Source organism: Heteronotia binoei, chromosome 2 (assembly GCF_032191835.1).
Source record: "Heteronotia binoei isolate CCM8104 ecotype False Entrance Well chromosome 2, APGP_CSIRO_Hbin_v1, whole genome shotgun sequence".
In the NCBI taxonomy this organism is placed as follows: domain Eukaryota; kingdom Metazoa; phylum Chordata; class Lepidosauria; order Squamata; family Gekkonidae; genus Heteronotia; species Heteronotia binoei.
This window is the reverse complement of record NC_083224.1, coordinates 14327522-14343854: the sequence shown is the minus strand read 5'-3', so window position 1 is coordinate 14343854 and position 16333 is coordinate 14327522. Positions and strand designations below refer to the sequence as shown.

General features: G+C 50.3%; 1 protein-coding gene across 4 annotated transcripts in view; it reads left to right on the top strand.

The window, feature by feature from the left end:
- LOC132567527 (sterile alpha motif domain-containing protein 10-like) overlaps positions 1–16333 on the top strand; it is a 90292-nt gene that overhangs the window by 59832 nt on the left and 14127 nt on the right. For all 4 annotated transcript variants that reach the window (XM_060233211.1, XM_060233208.1, XM_060233210.1 and 1 more), the window contains exon 2: positions 395–579. In XM_060233211.1, the coding sequence (XP_060089194.1) occupies positions 395–579 (185 nt within the window). The remainder of the gene's footprint in view (positions 1–394; positions 580–16333) is intronic.

Sequence of the window (16333 nt, the reverse complement as noted above, 5' to 3'; positions counted from 1 at the left end):
CTTCCTGCTTTCCTGACTTCCTTCCTGCTTGCCTTCCTGCCTGCCTGCCTCCCTGCCTGCCTTCTTTTCTGACTTCCTTCCTGCTTTCCTGACTTCCTTCCTGCTTGCCTTCCTTTCTGCTTGCCTGCCTTCCTTCCTTCCTGCCTTCCTTCCTTCCTGCCTTCCTTCCTAACTTCCTGCTTGCCTTTCTTCCTGCCTGCCTTCTTTTCTGACTTCCTTCCTGCCTGCCTTCTTTTCTTCCTTCCTTCCTTCCTGCTCTCAACCGTCTGACTTTATTCTATGTGGCTCTTACATTAAGCAGTTTTGGCCACCCCTGCTGAAGCTGTTGGTTGCCGTTAATATTTTAGTTGGTGTGCGCACATGGTTTTCATCTCCATTCCTTTCCACCCCACAGCTGCGGCGGCTCACTTCAACTTTTGCCAGAACCTGCTAGAACACACCGTGTCGGCGGAAAACCTGAACTACCGGCTGCAGAGGACCTCGGGGGCCAGCCTGACCTGGCACGATGGGCGGAGCCAGAGGTCGGCGGGCGGGAGGACCGTTAAACTCCTTCAGCAGCCCGGAACGGAGGGCTCCCAGGTAGGAGGTCAGGCGTGGGGGTGGTGAGGGTGGAAATGGGGAAGGGGGCAATTGGAATCAACCTGTAAGGAGAAGACAAGGTCTTGCTGATAATCAGGGCTTCCCCCGTGATGAAGAATTGAGCACATGAATGTCCAGACAGCTTTTCCCTGAGTATGCCAGGATGAAGACTCCCCCCATCTTCTTTCTTTACCTACAGGTTAGGATATAGTGCTCCGAAATCTTGTGGCACCCTGAACCATTAACAAGGCTAACATTGTAGTTACACCGCAGGGGTGGAATTCTGGCAGGAGCACCTTTGTATATTAGGCCACACACCCCTGATGTAGCCAATCCTCCAAGACCTTACAAGGCTCTTCTTTGTAAACTCTTGGAGGATTGGCTACATCAGGGGTGTGTGGCCTAATATGCAAATGAGCTCCTGCTAGAATTCCACCCCTGGTTACCCAGTATGTTGTTTCCAGGTCCGCCCTGCGAATGGCCATGCGGATATGTGCTGGGAGTTGCAAGTGGAAACTTGGTTCCTAGGTGAGGCAAACTTCCACATTCAGAGGCGCTAATCCTATGAATCTCAGAACCAGGAGGCAACGTCGGGGGAAGGCCTCAGCCTCTCGGCCCTGTTGTTGGCCCTCCAGAGGAACTGGTTGGCCATTGTGTGACAGCATAGACGGGACTACGGAGGAGAAACAAAGAAAAAACTCTCAGTGTAAAAACACAATTCTGACTTGTTTTGAATAATAAATGTCAAAATACAAAAAGAATATCAACAGTACACGGCATCTCAGTCATGCACAAAGTTAAAAACTCTTAAGTTCCACAATTCTCCTACTGTCCTTATGTGGCTCAAAACCCCACTATATTACATTCAGTGCAATGTTTAAGAAAATATATGTTGTGATCCGCCTTGAGCCCATTTACGGGAAAAGGCGGAATATAAGCCTACTAAATAAAATAAATAAATAAATAGTGGTTTTGAGCCGCATAAGGACGGTAGGAGCATTGTGGAATTTATGAGGTTTTAACTTTGTGCGTGACGGAGATGCTGTGTACTGTTGATATTCTTTTTGTATTTTTGACATTTATTATTCATTACAAGTCAGAATTGTGTTTTTACACGGAAAGTTTTTTCTTTGTTGTGGCCACTGTGTGAGAGAGGACGCTGGACTAGATGGACCGCTGGTCTCATCCAGCAGGGCTCTTCTGAGAGCCAGTTTGGTGTAGTGGTGAAGGATGCCGACACTTATCTGGGAGAACCAGGTTTGATTCCCCACTCCCCGACTTGCACCTTCTGGAATGGCCTTGGGTCAGCCAGAGCTCTGGCAGAGGTTGTCATTGAAAGGGCAGCTGCTGGGAGAGCTCTCTCAGCTCCACCCACCTCACAGGGTGTCTGTTGTGGGGGAGGAAGATAAAGGAGATTGTGAGCCGCTCTGAGACTGAAATTCGGAGTGGAGGGCGGGATATAAATCCAATATCATCATCATGTTCTTATGAAGGCCTCAGCCTCACTGCCCTGTTGTTGGCCCTCCAGAGGAACTGGTTGGCCACTGCGTGAGACAGGATGCTGGACTAGACAGACACTCACTGGTCTGATCCAGCAGGGCTCTTCTGATGTTCTTATGAAGGCCTCGGCCTCTGTGCCCTGTCGTTGGCCCTCTAGAGGAACTGGCTGGCCACTGTGTGAGACAGGAGGCTGGACCAGATGGACCCTCACTGGTCTGATCCAGAAGGGCTCTTCTGATGTTCTTATGAAGGCCTCGGCCTCTCTGCCCTGTCGTTGGCCCTCTAGAGGAACTGGTTGGCCTCTGTGTGAGACAGGAGGCTGGACCAGATGGACCCTCACTGGCTTATCCAGCAGGGCTCTTCTGATGTTCTTATGAAGGCCTCAGCCCTGTTGTTGGCAGGCAGAGAGAAGGGTTTAGCTCCAGCCTGTAAGGGGAAAGCAGGGGATAGGCTTTTTTTCCACAGTTGGGGAAATCACCTCCCAGAAACAACCCATACACACACACATTTGTTCCATTTCTGGGTCACATCCTCCGAGGCAGTTTGGGAAGCTGAGAGAGTAGGAGAGAGAGAGACAAGTGTGGACAGTTGGCCAATTTGCGAAAATGAGATTAAAAGACCCAGAGTTGCGTGTGGTTTTGCTTCCGTCTGGGGGAAATTGCTGGTTGCTGGGTACCTATTACCCAGTCGCTAGGAGGGCGATTTTGGATAATGGATGCTGCGGGCTTGGCGTCTTTGTCAAAGAGATGCTTTCTCCCAGGGCAGGGGCTTTTTAGCTGGATTGCTGTTCTCTCCTTTGGGAAATAGCACACAGTGCCCCCAAAAAACTGAAGGTCAGGTTTTTGTTTGTAAAAATAGAGGGTGTTGTATGGGGTTTTTTTTCGCCTCGCTGACATGAAATCAGGCTATGTCCATGGTTTTATCTTTTGTCTCACCTTCCCCTAAGAGACTGGACCTCAAGCAAAATATCAGAGAGCTGGGAAAGATGCAGAAAAAGGGGACTCCAAATCAGGGTGGATAAAAATCAATGCTTTTTTTTTTTAAAGCATAAAAAAATCGGATTTATTAAAATTTAAATTTGGATTTTTTTAATTTAAATCGGATTTCTTAAATAAAATGCTTTTTTGAGAAAAAAATATATTATCATCCAAAGGTTATTCCATCATGAAATAAGGATTAGTTTTTAATTCTGAAGCATGAGGCTGTATATTCATGCAAAGTTTAATTTGGGGGGGGAATAAATTCTATTAATCCATTCACAATGTCACGCTCTTCCAGAGGTTTCTGTAAGATTACTGGGCCGTTTCCCTGTCTACAAGATATTATCACAGAACACAGATGCTTGGTTTTGCTGTTCTCAAAACTGTAATTTGTGTCTGTAGAGATCACATGCAAAGAGCCAGTTTGGTGTAGGGGTGAAGTCTGCGGACTTTTATCTGGAGAACCGGGTTTGATTCCCCACTCCTCCACTTGAACCTGCTGGAATGGCCTTGGGTCAGCCATAGCTCTGGCAGAGGTTGTCCTTGAAAGGGCAGCTGCTGTGAGAGCTCTCTCCAGCCCCACCCACCTCACAGGGTGTCTGTTGTGAGGGAGGAAGGAAAAGGAGATTGTGAGCCGCTCTGAGACTCTTCAGAGTGGAGGGCGGGATATAAATCCAATATCTTCATCTACCTCACAGGGCGTCTGTTGTGGGGGAGGAAGGTAAAGGAGATTGTGAGCCGCTCTGAGACTCTTTGGAGTGGAGGGTGGGATATAAATCCAATATCTTCATCTACCTCACAGGGCGTCTGTTGTGGGGGAGGAAGGTAAAGGAGATTGTGAGCCACTCTGAGACTCTTCGGAGTGGAGGGCGGGATATAAATCCAATATCTTCATCTACCTCACAGGGCGTCTGTTGTGGGGGAGGAAGGTAAAGGAGATTGTGAGCCGCTCTGAGACTCTTCGGAGTGGAGGGCGGGATATAAATCCAATATCTTCATCTACCTCACAGGGCGTCTGTTGTGGGGGAGGAAGGTAAAGGAGATTGTGAGCCGCTCTGAGACTCTTCAGAGTGGAGGGCGGGATATAAATCCAATATCTTCATCTACCTCACAGGGCGTCTGTTGTGGGGGAGGAAGGTAAAGGAGATTGTGAGCCGCTCTGAGACTCTTCGGTGTGGAGGGCGGGATATAAATCCAATATCTTCATCTACCTCACAGGGCGTCTGTTGTGGGGGAGGAAGGTAAAGGAGATTGTGAGCCGCTCTGAGACTCTTCAGAGTGGAGGGCGGGATATAAATCCAATATCTTCATCTACCTCACAGGGCGTCTGTTGTGGGGGAGGAAGGTAAAGGAGATTGTGAGCCGCTCTGAGACTCTTCGGTGTGGAGGGCGGGATATAAATCCAATATCTTCATCTACCTCACAGGGCGTCTGTTGTGGGGGAGGAAGGTAAAGGAGATTGTGAGCCACTCTGAGACTCTTCGGAGTGGAGGGCGGGATATAAATCCAATATCTTCATCTACCTCACAGGGCGTCTGTTGTGGGGGAGGAAGGTAAAGGAGATTGTGAGCTCTGAGACTCTTCGGAGTGGAGGGCGGAATATAAATCCAATGTCTTCATCTACCTCACAGGGTGTCTCTTGTGGGGGGGGAAGCTAAAGGAGATTGTGAGCCGCTCTGAGACTCTTTGGAGTGGAGGGAGGGATATAAATCCAATATTTTGATCTACCTCACAGGGTGTCTGTTGTGGCGGGGTGGGGGGGAAGGTAGAGGAGATTGTGAGCTCTGAGACTCTTTGGAGTGGAGGGCGGAATATAAATCCAATGTCTTCATCTTCCTCACAGGGTGTCTGTTGTGGGGGGGGGGGAGGTAAAGGAGATTGTGAGCCACTCTGAGACTTTTTGGAGTGGAGGGCAGGATATAAATCCAATATTTTCATCTACCTCACAGGGTGTCTGTTGTGGGGTGGGGTAAAGGAGATTGTGAGCCACTCTGAGACTCTTCAGAGTGGAGGGCGGGATATAAATCCAATAATTTCTTCTTCTTCATCATCTACACAGCAAAAATGTTATAAGATGAAGAGTTGAGAAAAAGACCTTAGTCTCATTGTTCTACAAACCTATGTACACAGAATCAATCCCTTAAGTGCTAAGTTTCAAAAAGTTCAATGAATAGAAAAAGATTGCTTGGAGTGGAATAGATCTGCACAAGAAGAAACTTAAGTGTGAGGAGGGAGGGGCAAGCAGTAAAAATGAAAGTGAAACTTTTTGAGCAGAATACTCCACAAGACTTTGGATCTTTTGTGTGTAGGCTTCCCAATCCCCAGGTCCCAGCGGGGGATCCCCCGGTTTTACAGGCTTCCCCCCTCCCCCAGCCAGCTGGCCAGCGGGGGAAGCTCCACCCCCACAGCCATTATGCACCTCCAGGAACGATTCCCATAGGGAATGATGGGGAATTGATCCGCGGGTGTCAGGGGCTCTGGAGGGGCTGTTTTTTGAGGTAGAGGTGCCAATTTTTCTGTATAGCATCTAGTGCCTCTCCCCAAAATACCTCCCAAGTTTCAAAAGGATTGGACCAAGGGGTCCAATTCTATGAGCCCCAAAAGAAGGTGCCGCTATCCTTCATTATTTTCTATGGAAGGAAGGCATTCTAAAAGGTGTGCTGTCCCTTTAAATGTGATGGCCAGAACTCCCTTGGAGTTCATTTATGCTTGTCACTGCCTTGATCTTGGCTCCGCCCCAATGTCTCCCGGCTCCACCCCCAAAGTCCCCAGATATTTCTTGACTTGGACTTGGCAACTCTATTTGTGTGTATAACCCGAGGTTTATCACATTATTCTTTCCCTGGAGGAGAAAACCTATAATGGCAGCAGGCCATAAAAGAGACCCAGTTTGGGGACTATTTTAATGAAGTTCATCGAATTGTGAATGTTAAGGTTATACCAGCAAAAATGAGTCTTTATGCAGAAAACTATTATTTAAATCAAGTCTTACAGACTAGTGATTTAAATTGTGATTTAAATCAATCCACCCTGCTCCAAATAATATAGAGCAGGGGGGGTCAAGCTCATTTGTTACGAGGGCCAGATCTGACATAAAAGACCTTCTCAGGTGAGACCACGTATGTCATAAAATATAATACCAGGTAGCGGAGATAAAAGAGCCCTGTGACGCAGAGTGGTAAAGCTGCAGTACTGCAGTCCAAGCTCTCCGGTCACGACCTGAGTTCGATCCTGGAGGAAGCTGGGTTCAGGTAGCCAGCTCCAGGTTGACCCAGCCTTTCCATCCTTCCGAGGTCAGTCAAATGAGTACCCAGCTTGCTGGAGGGAAAGTGTAGAGGACTGGGGAAGGCAATGGCAAACCACCCTATAAAAAGTCTGCTGTGAAAACATCGTGAAGCGACGTCACCCAGAGTCGGAAACGACTGGTGCTTGCACAGGGGACTACCTTTACCTTTAGCGGAGATATAAACTTTATAAAGAACACAGATTAACACAATTAAAATTTTTGGAAGAACAAAATAAAATATGCTTAAAAGACTAGCACTCTTGCAATATTTTCTTTGTTTAACCGTTTCTGATAACTGACACCTCTTGCATCAAAATCTGGAGACAGTGTCTGTTCTGTAGCAATCTTAAGTATGTTGTTCAGGTGTGTGTCTGTAAGTTGCAAACCTCCTTTTGATTTATTGGCATTCCTTTACAGAAATCTCATGGGCAGTGCTTTGAGGGGACCCAGAGGAAAACGTGAAACGGCTGGGCATTGCAAGCTTTTGTTACCTAAGTTGCTTCATGTTTTGGTCAGCCAGTGGAGAAAATAGAGGCTTTGCTCTGTAGCTCCTGTGCGATTGAGCAAGTCTGGCAAAGCAAGCTGTGCTGCAGAAGGAAGCAAGATATAGGGAGAAGGAAGCAGATGACAGTGAGTTGCTCGTGGGCCTGATAGGAGCCCTCCAGGGGGCTGATCCAGCCTCAGGCCGCACGTTTGATACCCCTGAGAGGTTTACTTTCCTAGGAGGACTGGGGGCTTTTTAGTTTAGCAAAAAAAAAAAGAAAAACCCCAAAGGGCTAACTGGGGAATCGCAGCCAGGGGCTTCAGGCTGGTTGAGAGACAGTCCTTTCCTTCACCTTTTTAGACCCAGGAAAAAGGGGGAAAGCTGGTTGAGATCCACAGTTAGCCTTGGGGAGATAGAAAACCCCAAGAAGAGTGCTGTGCTTTTAAATTGCTGCTATCCCTAGCAATAAGGGAGGTTAGGAAACCAATGAATATAATAATGGTAACGGAATTCCTTGTCGGGAGAGCTACCAAAGGGTTATGATGTGGATTTCTGCAAAACGTTTATGTGAAATAAGTATGTGACGGAACCAGCCCGATTCTGCCTTCAGACCCGGTCCCGTCAACGCCCTTTTGAGTTGCCAACTCCTGAAGGGAGCTTATCTTCTTCCCACCGCTAGGGCATGCTGCCACCACCTGTTCAATTTAGGGATTCCTGACCGAAAGGAACAGGACTCCCAATCCCCCTTCCTGCCAGTCCTGTGGCCTCAAGGTCCTCTGCCACCCCAGCACCTGGTTACCACAGAAACCAAAGTCCTTCTTTGGGAGACCCCTGGAGGATTGGCACCCTTGCCAAGTGTGTGCCTTCTCCCCTTCCCTGGACTCCCCTCTTGCGGTAGCGTGGTCTAAGGCGGTTGGGGAACCTATGTGGCACAGAGGGACTACCTTTTTAAACAGACAAAACATTTATTTAAAATTTATAACTCTATACAGCAGGGGTGGCCAACGGTAGCTCTCCAGATGTTTTTTTTTGCCTACAACTCCCATCAGCCCCAGCCAGCATGGCCAATGGCTGGGGCTGATGGGAGTTGTAGGCTAAAAACTTCTGGAGAGCTACCATTGGCCACCCCTGAATACAGGCATTATTAAATACAGGGTGGACAGAAGTAATAAATGAAAGTAGCTATAAATGCTCCTTCTTTCCCTAAGATATAACTGGTCCTGACCAGAGTAAGGTTGCCAAGTCCAATTCAAGAAATATCTGGGGACTTTGGGGGTGGAGCCAGGAGACATTAGGGGTGGAGCCAAGATCAAGGCTGTGACAAGCATAATTGAACTTCAAAGGGAGTTCTGGTCATCACATTTAAAGGGACAGCACACATTTTCAATTCCTTCCTTCCATAGGAAATAAGGAAGGATAGGGGCACCTTCTTTTGGGGCTCATAGAATTGGACCCCCTGGTCCAATCGTTTTGAAACTTGGGGGGTATTTTGGAGAGAGCCACTAGATGCTATACTGAAAATTTGGTGCCTCTACCCCCAAAAACAACCCCCCCAAAGCCCCAGATACCTGCAGATCAATTCTTCATGATTTCCTAAGGGAATAAATCTCCATAGGGAATAATAGAGTTCCCGGCAGACATTTCCCTTCCCTCCCCCCGCTTTCTGACGAACCTGAAGCGGGGGGAGGGTCTCCAAACCGGGGGATCCCCTGCCCCCACCTGGGGATTGGCAACCCTAACTCAGAGTCACCAGTCTCCAAGTCTCAAATCAAAACTCCAACTGCCTTTCCCTCCCAAAATCTATAATATAAACCCCAGTTCCCGCCTGCAGTCTTCTGGCGGACCAGCCTGACAGACTTCCTGTCGCTCTAGGAGGCCTCCTCAAAATTGCTGTTCCCAAACTGGAGGAGAGGGGGTGATAAGAGACTAGGCCCAAAGCCTGTCTCCAGTTTGACGACCTCTTCCTGCCAACTCCCAGATAACCATAGCGCAAAATGGCGTTTCTCCACAAAGTAAATAGAGGTATAGGAGCTACACACGCTGATAAGTATCAACCGGCATCAGCAGCTGCTTAAGATCCTTTAAAGGCCAACAGAACTTTGCAGGGTGTTCGCTTTTGTGAGTCAAAGCTCACTTCATCAGATACAAAGGAGATCGACGATCGTTCTCATTTGTATCTGATGAAGTGACTTTTGACTCGGGGAAACTTCATACCCTGGGAAAATTTGTTGGTCTTCAAAGTGCTCCTGGAACTGAATTTTGGAGGAAGTGAGTGCAGGATTAGATGGACCATTAGTCTGATACAGCAGGGCTATTCTGATGTTCTAAGAAGGCCTCGGCCTCTGTGTCCTGTTGTTGGCCCTCCAGAAGAACAACTTGGCTGTTATGTGAAACAGGATGCTGGACTAGATGGACCTTCACTGGTCTGACCCAGCAAGGCTCTTCTGATGTTCTTCATGCCCTGTTCTGGGCCGTCTAGAGGAACTGGTTGGCCACTGTATGAGACAGGATGGTGGGCTAGATGGACCCTCACTGGTCTGACCCAGCAGGGCTCTTCTGATGTTCTTATGAAGGCTTGGCCTTCATGGCCTGTTGTGGGCCGTCTAGAGGAATTGGTTGGTCACTGTGTGAGACAGGATGGTGGACTAGATGGACCCTCACTGGTCTGACCCAGCAGGGCTCTTCTGATGTTCTTATGAAGGCCTCGGCCTCTCTGCCCTGTTGTTGGCCCTAGAGGAACTGGTTGGTCACTGTGTGAGACAGGATGGTGGACTAGATGGACCCTCACTGGTCTGACCCAGCAGGGCTCTTCTGATGTTCTTATGAAGGCATCGGCCTTCATGCCCTGTTGTAGGCCACTGTGTGAGACAGGATGGTGGACTAGATGGACCCTTACTGGTATGACCCAGCAAAGCTCTTCTGATGTTCTTATGAAGGCATCGACCTTCATGCCCTGTTATGGGCCATCTAGAGGAACTGGCTGGCCACTGTGTGAGACAGGATAGTGGACTAGATGGACCAGTAGTCTGATCCAGCAGGGGTTTCATATGTTCTTAGGAGTGTTTCATGTGGCTCCCACTGTCTGCATCACACAGCGGATGGACTCCTGCCAAGTGTGCCCCTGAAGAATCTCTACATCCAACTGAATCGATTCCTGGGCCCAGGGCGGTCACTCCGTCTTTTGGGGGCCGCTTGCCATGAGCCAACTCTTGGCCTCTCTTGGGAACGTGCCATCAAGCAATTATGGCCGCCGCCTCCAAAGGCCTTGGCATTTCCTGTTGCGTTAATTGCCGCAGCTCCTTAATTAGCCATGCTTAATTAGCCAATGTTCACGCACAAGAAAACTGGCTCCGGTGTGATGCAGCGGAAGCACAGCCGACCGACTGAGCGCTGCCAGGTTGCTATCCACGTCAGTCGAGGCTTCCTCTAGGTCTAAAGTCTCCCAGGGTCGGACCCAAGCAGCAGCTTGGGTTGAGTTACCCCCTTCCCAGTCCGATGGCACAGTATGCTTGCCAGGTTTCCAGCCTTCTTTCGCTCTCAGTTTGGTGTGGTGCGTAAGTGCGCGGACTCTTCCCTCAGAGAACCGGGTTTGAGTCCCCACTCCTCCACTTGCAGCTGCTGGGATGGCCTTGGGGCAGCCAGAGCTCTTGCAGGAGTTGTCCTTGAAAGGGCAGCTTCTGGGAGAGCCCTCTCAGTCCCACCCACCTCACAGGGTGTCTGTTGTGGGGAGAAGGAAGGTAAAGGGGATTGTGAGCCGCTCCGAGACTCTGAGATTCAGAGTGGAGGGTGGGCTATGAATCCAATGTGTTGTTGTTATTCTTCTTACTCTTTCTCCTCCTCCTCCCCCCCATAGGGCATGCCATGTGGCTTCCCTATTCTCAGTTCACAAAAATCCTCCCGTTTCTCCATCCCAATGCAGCTCCCACTAAACAATCCTCTGGGAGATGGGGGGTGGGGGACTCGCATTCACCACAGCGAAGGGAATTGCTGGGATGAGACCCATCTCCTGGCGCTCTCTTGGAGAGCCAGTTTGGTGTAGTGGTGAAGTGTGCGGACTCTTATCTGGGAGAACCGGGTTGATTCCCCACTCCTCCACTTGCACCTGCTGGAATGGCCTTGGGTCAGCCATAGCTCTGGCAGATTGTCCTTGAAAGGGCAGCTGCTGTGAGAGCCCTCTCCAGCCCCATCCACCTCACAGGGTGCCTGTTGTGGGGGGGAAGGTAAAGGAGACTGTGAGCCACTCTGAGACTCTTCGGAGTGGAGGGCGGGATATAAATCCAATATCTTCATCTACCTCACAGGGTGTCTGATGTGGGGGAGGAAGGTAAAGGAGAGTGTGACCCACTCTGAGACTCTTCGGAGTGCGGGGCGGGATATAAATCCAATATCTTCATCTACCTCACAGGGTGTCTGATGTGGGGGAGGAAGGTAAAGGAGAGTGTGACCCACTCTGAGACTCTTCAGAGTGCGGGGCGGGATATAAATCCAATATCTTCATCTACCTCACAGGGTGTCTGTTGTGTGGGAGGAAGGTAAAGGAGATTGTGAGCAGCTCTGAGACTCTTTGGAGTGGAGGGCGGGATATAAATCCAGTATCTTCATCTACCTCACAGGGTGTCTTTTGTGGGGGGGGGGGGGAAGGGAAAGGAGATAGTGAGCTGCTCTGAGACTCTTCGGAGTGGAGGGCGGGATATAAATCCAATATCTTCATCTACCTCACAGGGTGTCTGTTGTGGGGGGGGGGGAAGGTAAAGGAGATTGTAGGCCGCTCTCTGTCCTTGAAAGGGCAGCTGCTGTGAGAGCCCTCTCCAGCCCCACCCACCTCACGGGGTGTCTGTTGTCAGGGAGGAAGGTAAAGGAGATTGTAGGCCGCTCTCTGTCCTTGAAAGGGCAGCTGCTGTGAGAGCCCTCTCCAGCCCCATCCACCTCACAGGGTGTCTGTTGTGGGGGAGGAAGGGAAAGGAGATTGTGAGCCGCTCTGAGACGCTTCGGAGTGGAGGGCGGGATATAAATCCAATGTCTTCATCTACCTCACAGAGTGTCTGTTGTGGGGGAGGAAGATACAGGAGATTGTGAGCCGCTCTGAGACTCTTCGGAGTGGAGGGCGGGATATAAATCCAATATCTTCATCTACCTCACAGGGTGTCTGTTGTGGGGGAGGAAGGGAAAGGAGATTGTGAGCCGCTCTGAGACTCTTCGGAGTAGAGGGCGGGATATAAATCCAGTATCTTCGTCTTCTTCTATGAATACTTCCCAGGAAGCACGACATCTCTGGCTAGCCCCATTAGCATCTGCATGCTAAGAGTGTTAGAAACCAGCTTCAGCCCCTCCCCACCCACACACCTAATTGGTGTGCTATTTGACAGTGGCCGAGTTCCCAGTTGCTGCTGGAATAATCACCCTTTTAATGGGCAAACTGGCTTCAGACCGACTCAGGCCCCTAGCCAGAAAAATTCTGGTGGAGCAACCCTAGAGAAAAAAATTGGTGGGGAGAGGGCCATGGGGCCACCAGAGCAGGGGCAGGGCAATCAGGTGAGGGCTGCAAGAGCAGCGGTGGGGAGACCAGGGGCCGCAAGAGCTGCGGGGAAAGGAGGGGCCATATATGTTGAGGGGGGGTTCGGGTGGAGGGGCCATGCCCCCCGGGCTCCCCTGTAGCTATGGGCCTAGACCGACTCCCGGCTTCTTGCTGCATAGACTAGTTTCACTCCCCCGACGTCAACTTGGGATCCTTTGGGCAGGGTGGCAGGATTGGGCCAGATGAGGGATGTTAGAAAGGCTTCCTTTGTCTCTCCGCTGTTGTCTCGAGTCAGGAAGCAACTTCAGGAGGAGGCCTCGGCCTCTCGGCCTTGTTGGCCATCCAGGGGAACTGCTTGGCCACTGTGCAAGACAGGAGGCTGGACTAGACGGACCACTGGCCCGATGCAGCAGGGCTCTTATGAAGACCTAGGCTATCCTGTTGTTGGACCTTTGGAGGAACTGGTTGGCCACTGTGTGAGGCAGGATGCTGGGCTAGATGGACCACTGGTCTGATCCAGCAGGGCTCTTCCGATGTTCTTATGAAGGCCTCAGCCTCCGTGTTGTTGGACCTCTGGAGGAACTGACTGGCCACTGTATGAGGCAGGATGCTGGGCTAGTTGGACCACTGGTCTGATCCAGCAGGGCCCTTCTGATGTTCTTATGAAGGCCTCAGCCTCCGTGTTGTTGGACCTCCAGAGGAACTGGTTGGCCACTGTGTGAGGCAGGATGCTGGGCTAGATGGACCACTGGTCTGATCCAGCAGGGCCCTTCTGATGTTCTTATGAAGGCCTCAGCCTCCGTGTTGTTGGATCTCTGGAGGAACTGGCTGGCCACTGCGTGAGGCAGGATGCTGAGCTAGATGAACCACTGGTCTGATCAGTAGGGCCCTTCTGATGTTCTTATGAAGGCTACAGCCACCGTGTTGTTGAACCTCCAGAGGAACTGGCTGGCCACTGTGTGAGGCAGGATGCAGGACTAGATGGACCCTCACCGGTCTGATCCAGCAAGGCTCTTCCTAAGTTCTTATCAGTTCCCCTGGAGAAAATGGCAGCTTCGAATGGTAGAATCTTCAGTGGGTCAAAAATTCAAGACGAAGTCTTTCCCTAGAGACAGCTACCCCCAATTCTCCAGGAATTTGTCAAGCTTGAGTTGGTAACTCTAGCAAACCGCTTACGGGGGCACCAGACCCATTACTGCAGCAAGCGCATTACTGGGGTGGGTGGGGGGAGGTTGGAGAGCTTTGTTAATGGGAAGTGGCCAAGGGACTAGGGGGAAGGCAGGGAAAGGAGCTTTCTGTGTGGCACCTCATCGCCTGGAGCATTGCCGGTAATTGGCTTCTTAAGTAGCAAAGCTACGGACGATTGGGCCGACTTTAGAAAACGCTTCCCAGCGACGCCAGGAACACTTTGTCTCAAGGTGGAAGGAGATGCCGAGTGACGGGTCGTTCCAAGCAGCCGTGCGGCACCAATTGTGCGATAATGAAATGGGGGGGCAGGTTGGAGAAGCCGGAAGGCTCCCATGGGGAATGAACGCCAAGGAGGGCTAGCAGTAAGGAGAGAAACGGGTAGATTCAGAGGCGGCCGGGGGGGGGGGGGGGGTGCGCGCGATTCTCCCTCTAAGCTGCGGAGTCTTGTGAGCACAAATTCTACTTCGTGAGCTACGAGTGTGAAAGCTGCGATCGACTGCATCGATTCGTTTGCACTGGGGCCGTTTTTCCTGAGCCGAGGCCAAAATGTGTGAGCCGGAGGGTAAAAAACTGTGCGCGAACTCACGCTAACTCAGCTTAGAGAAGGGGTGGCCAAACTATGGCTCGGGAGCCATGTGTGGCTCTTTCACAAATATTGTGCGGCTCTTGAAACCCCCGCCAAACCTTGTTGGTTGGCTCGGAGAAGTCATTTGTCTCTTGAAATCGCTTCGCCAAGCCAGCTGGCAGCTTGGAGAATGCATTTAAAGATGCTGTCTTCAATGTCCTGTTTCTTATACTGAGCTCAAGACCATTGGTCAAGGAAGCTAACAAATAAAGGAAAGGAAGCTAAAGTTGCTTTCTTTCCACCTCTCTACCCTGTCTATTTTTTTTTCCTTCCTTCCTTCCTTCCTTCCTTCCTTCCTTCCTTCCTTCCTTCCTTCCTTCCTTCCTTCCTTCCTTCCTTCCTTCCTTCCTTCCTTCCTTCCTTCCTTCCTTCCTTCCTTCCTTCCTTCCTCCCTCCCTCCCTCCCTCCCTCCCTCCCTCCCTCCCTCCCTTGTGGTGACCTCTCCTTCTTTGGAGGTTTTTAAACAGAGGCTAGATGGCCATCTGACAGCAACGAAGATCCTGTGAATTTAGGAGGAGGTGTTTGTGAGTTTCCTGCATTGTGCAGGGGGTTGGACTAGATGGCCCTGGAGGTTCCTTCCAACTCTAGGATTCTATTAGGAAGAACTTCCTGACCGTTAGAGCGGTTCCTCAGTGGAACAGGCTTCTTCCTCAGGAGGTGGTGGGCTCTCCTTCCTTGGAGGTTTTTAAACAGAGGCTGGATGGCCATCTGACAGTAATGAGGATCCTGTGAATGTAGGGGGAGGTATCTGTGAGTTTAGAGCGATTCCTCAGTGGAACAGACTTCCTTGGGAGGTGGTGGGCTCTCCTTCCTTGGAGGTTTTTAAACAGAGGCTAGATGGCCATCTGACAGCAATGAAGATCCTGTGAATTTAGGGGGAGGTATCTGTGAGTTTAGAGTGGTTCCTCAGTGGAACAGACTTCCTTGGGAGGTGGTGGGCTCTCCTTCCTTGGAGGTTTTTAAACAGAGGCTAGATGGCCATCTGTCAGCAACGAAGATCCTGTGAATTTAGGAGGAGGTGTTTGTGAGTTTCCTGCATTGTGCAGGGGGTTGGACTAGATGGCCCTGGAGGTTCCTTCCAACTCTAGGATTCTATTAGGAAGAACTTCCTGACCGTTAGAGCAGTTCCTCAGTGGAACAGGCTTCGTCCTCGGGAGGTGGTGGGCTCTCCTTCCTTGGAGGTTTTTAAACAGAGGCTGGATGGCCATCTGACAGTAATGAGGATCCTGTGAATGTAGGGGGAGGTATCTGTGAGTTTAGAGCTTTTCCTCAGTGGAAGAGGCTCCCTCGGGAGGTGGTGGGCTCTCCTTCCTTGGAGGTTTTTAAACAGAGGCTAGATGGCCATCTGACAGCAATGAAGATCCTGTGAATTTAGGGGGAGGTGTTTGTGAGTTTCCTGCATTGTGCGGGGGGTTGGACTATATGACCCTAGAGGTCTCTTCCAACTCTGTGATTCTATGATTCCTTCCTTCCTTCCTGTCTTTCAGCTCTCAAACATCCGATCTTCATGTTTGTGACTCTCAAACATCTAATGTTTGTTCTATGCAGCTCTTACGTTAAGCAAGTTTGGCCACCCCTGGCTTAGAGGGAACATTGGTTGTGAGGATGGGTTTTTGGCCCCAGGGACCTCCGCTTCTACTCCAGCAAAGGAACTAGGAGACAAGCGGCCAGCCCTGGGCCAGCTGTGTCCTAAAAAGATTGCCCATTTAAGTTGCCAACCTGCAGGTGGGGCCTGGAGATCCCCTGGAATTGCAGCTGGTCTCCAAGATCCGCAGCTCACTGTCTTTCGAGTCATATCATTTAATAGCAGTGAACAGCAATTCCCCAGCTAGACATGAAAATCTGCAGTCTTCTTCCAGGCGTAGCTTGGGAGGCACGTGGCTGCTTTTGTGATTGGCAACTTAATTTGCCTTCTTTATTTGAATTTCAACCCTGCCTATCTCTCCGGTGTATCTCTCTGGTATATAGTGATGCGCAAGCCACAGGGAAAATGCTGCACGCTGAATACTGTCTTGCAAATGCATCAGCAGAGAGCCGAATGGGGTCTCACCACCTGATGTTTTTGCCCTGGTTTAAAAAAGAAGATGATGATATTGGATTTATATCCCGCCCTCCACTCCAAAGAGTCTCAGAGCGGCTCACAATCTCCTTTCCCTTCCTCCCCCACAACAGGCAC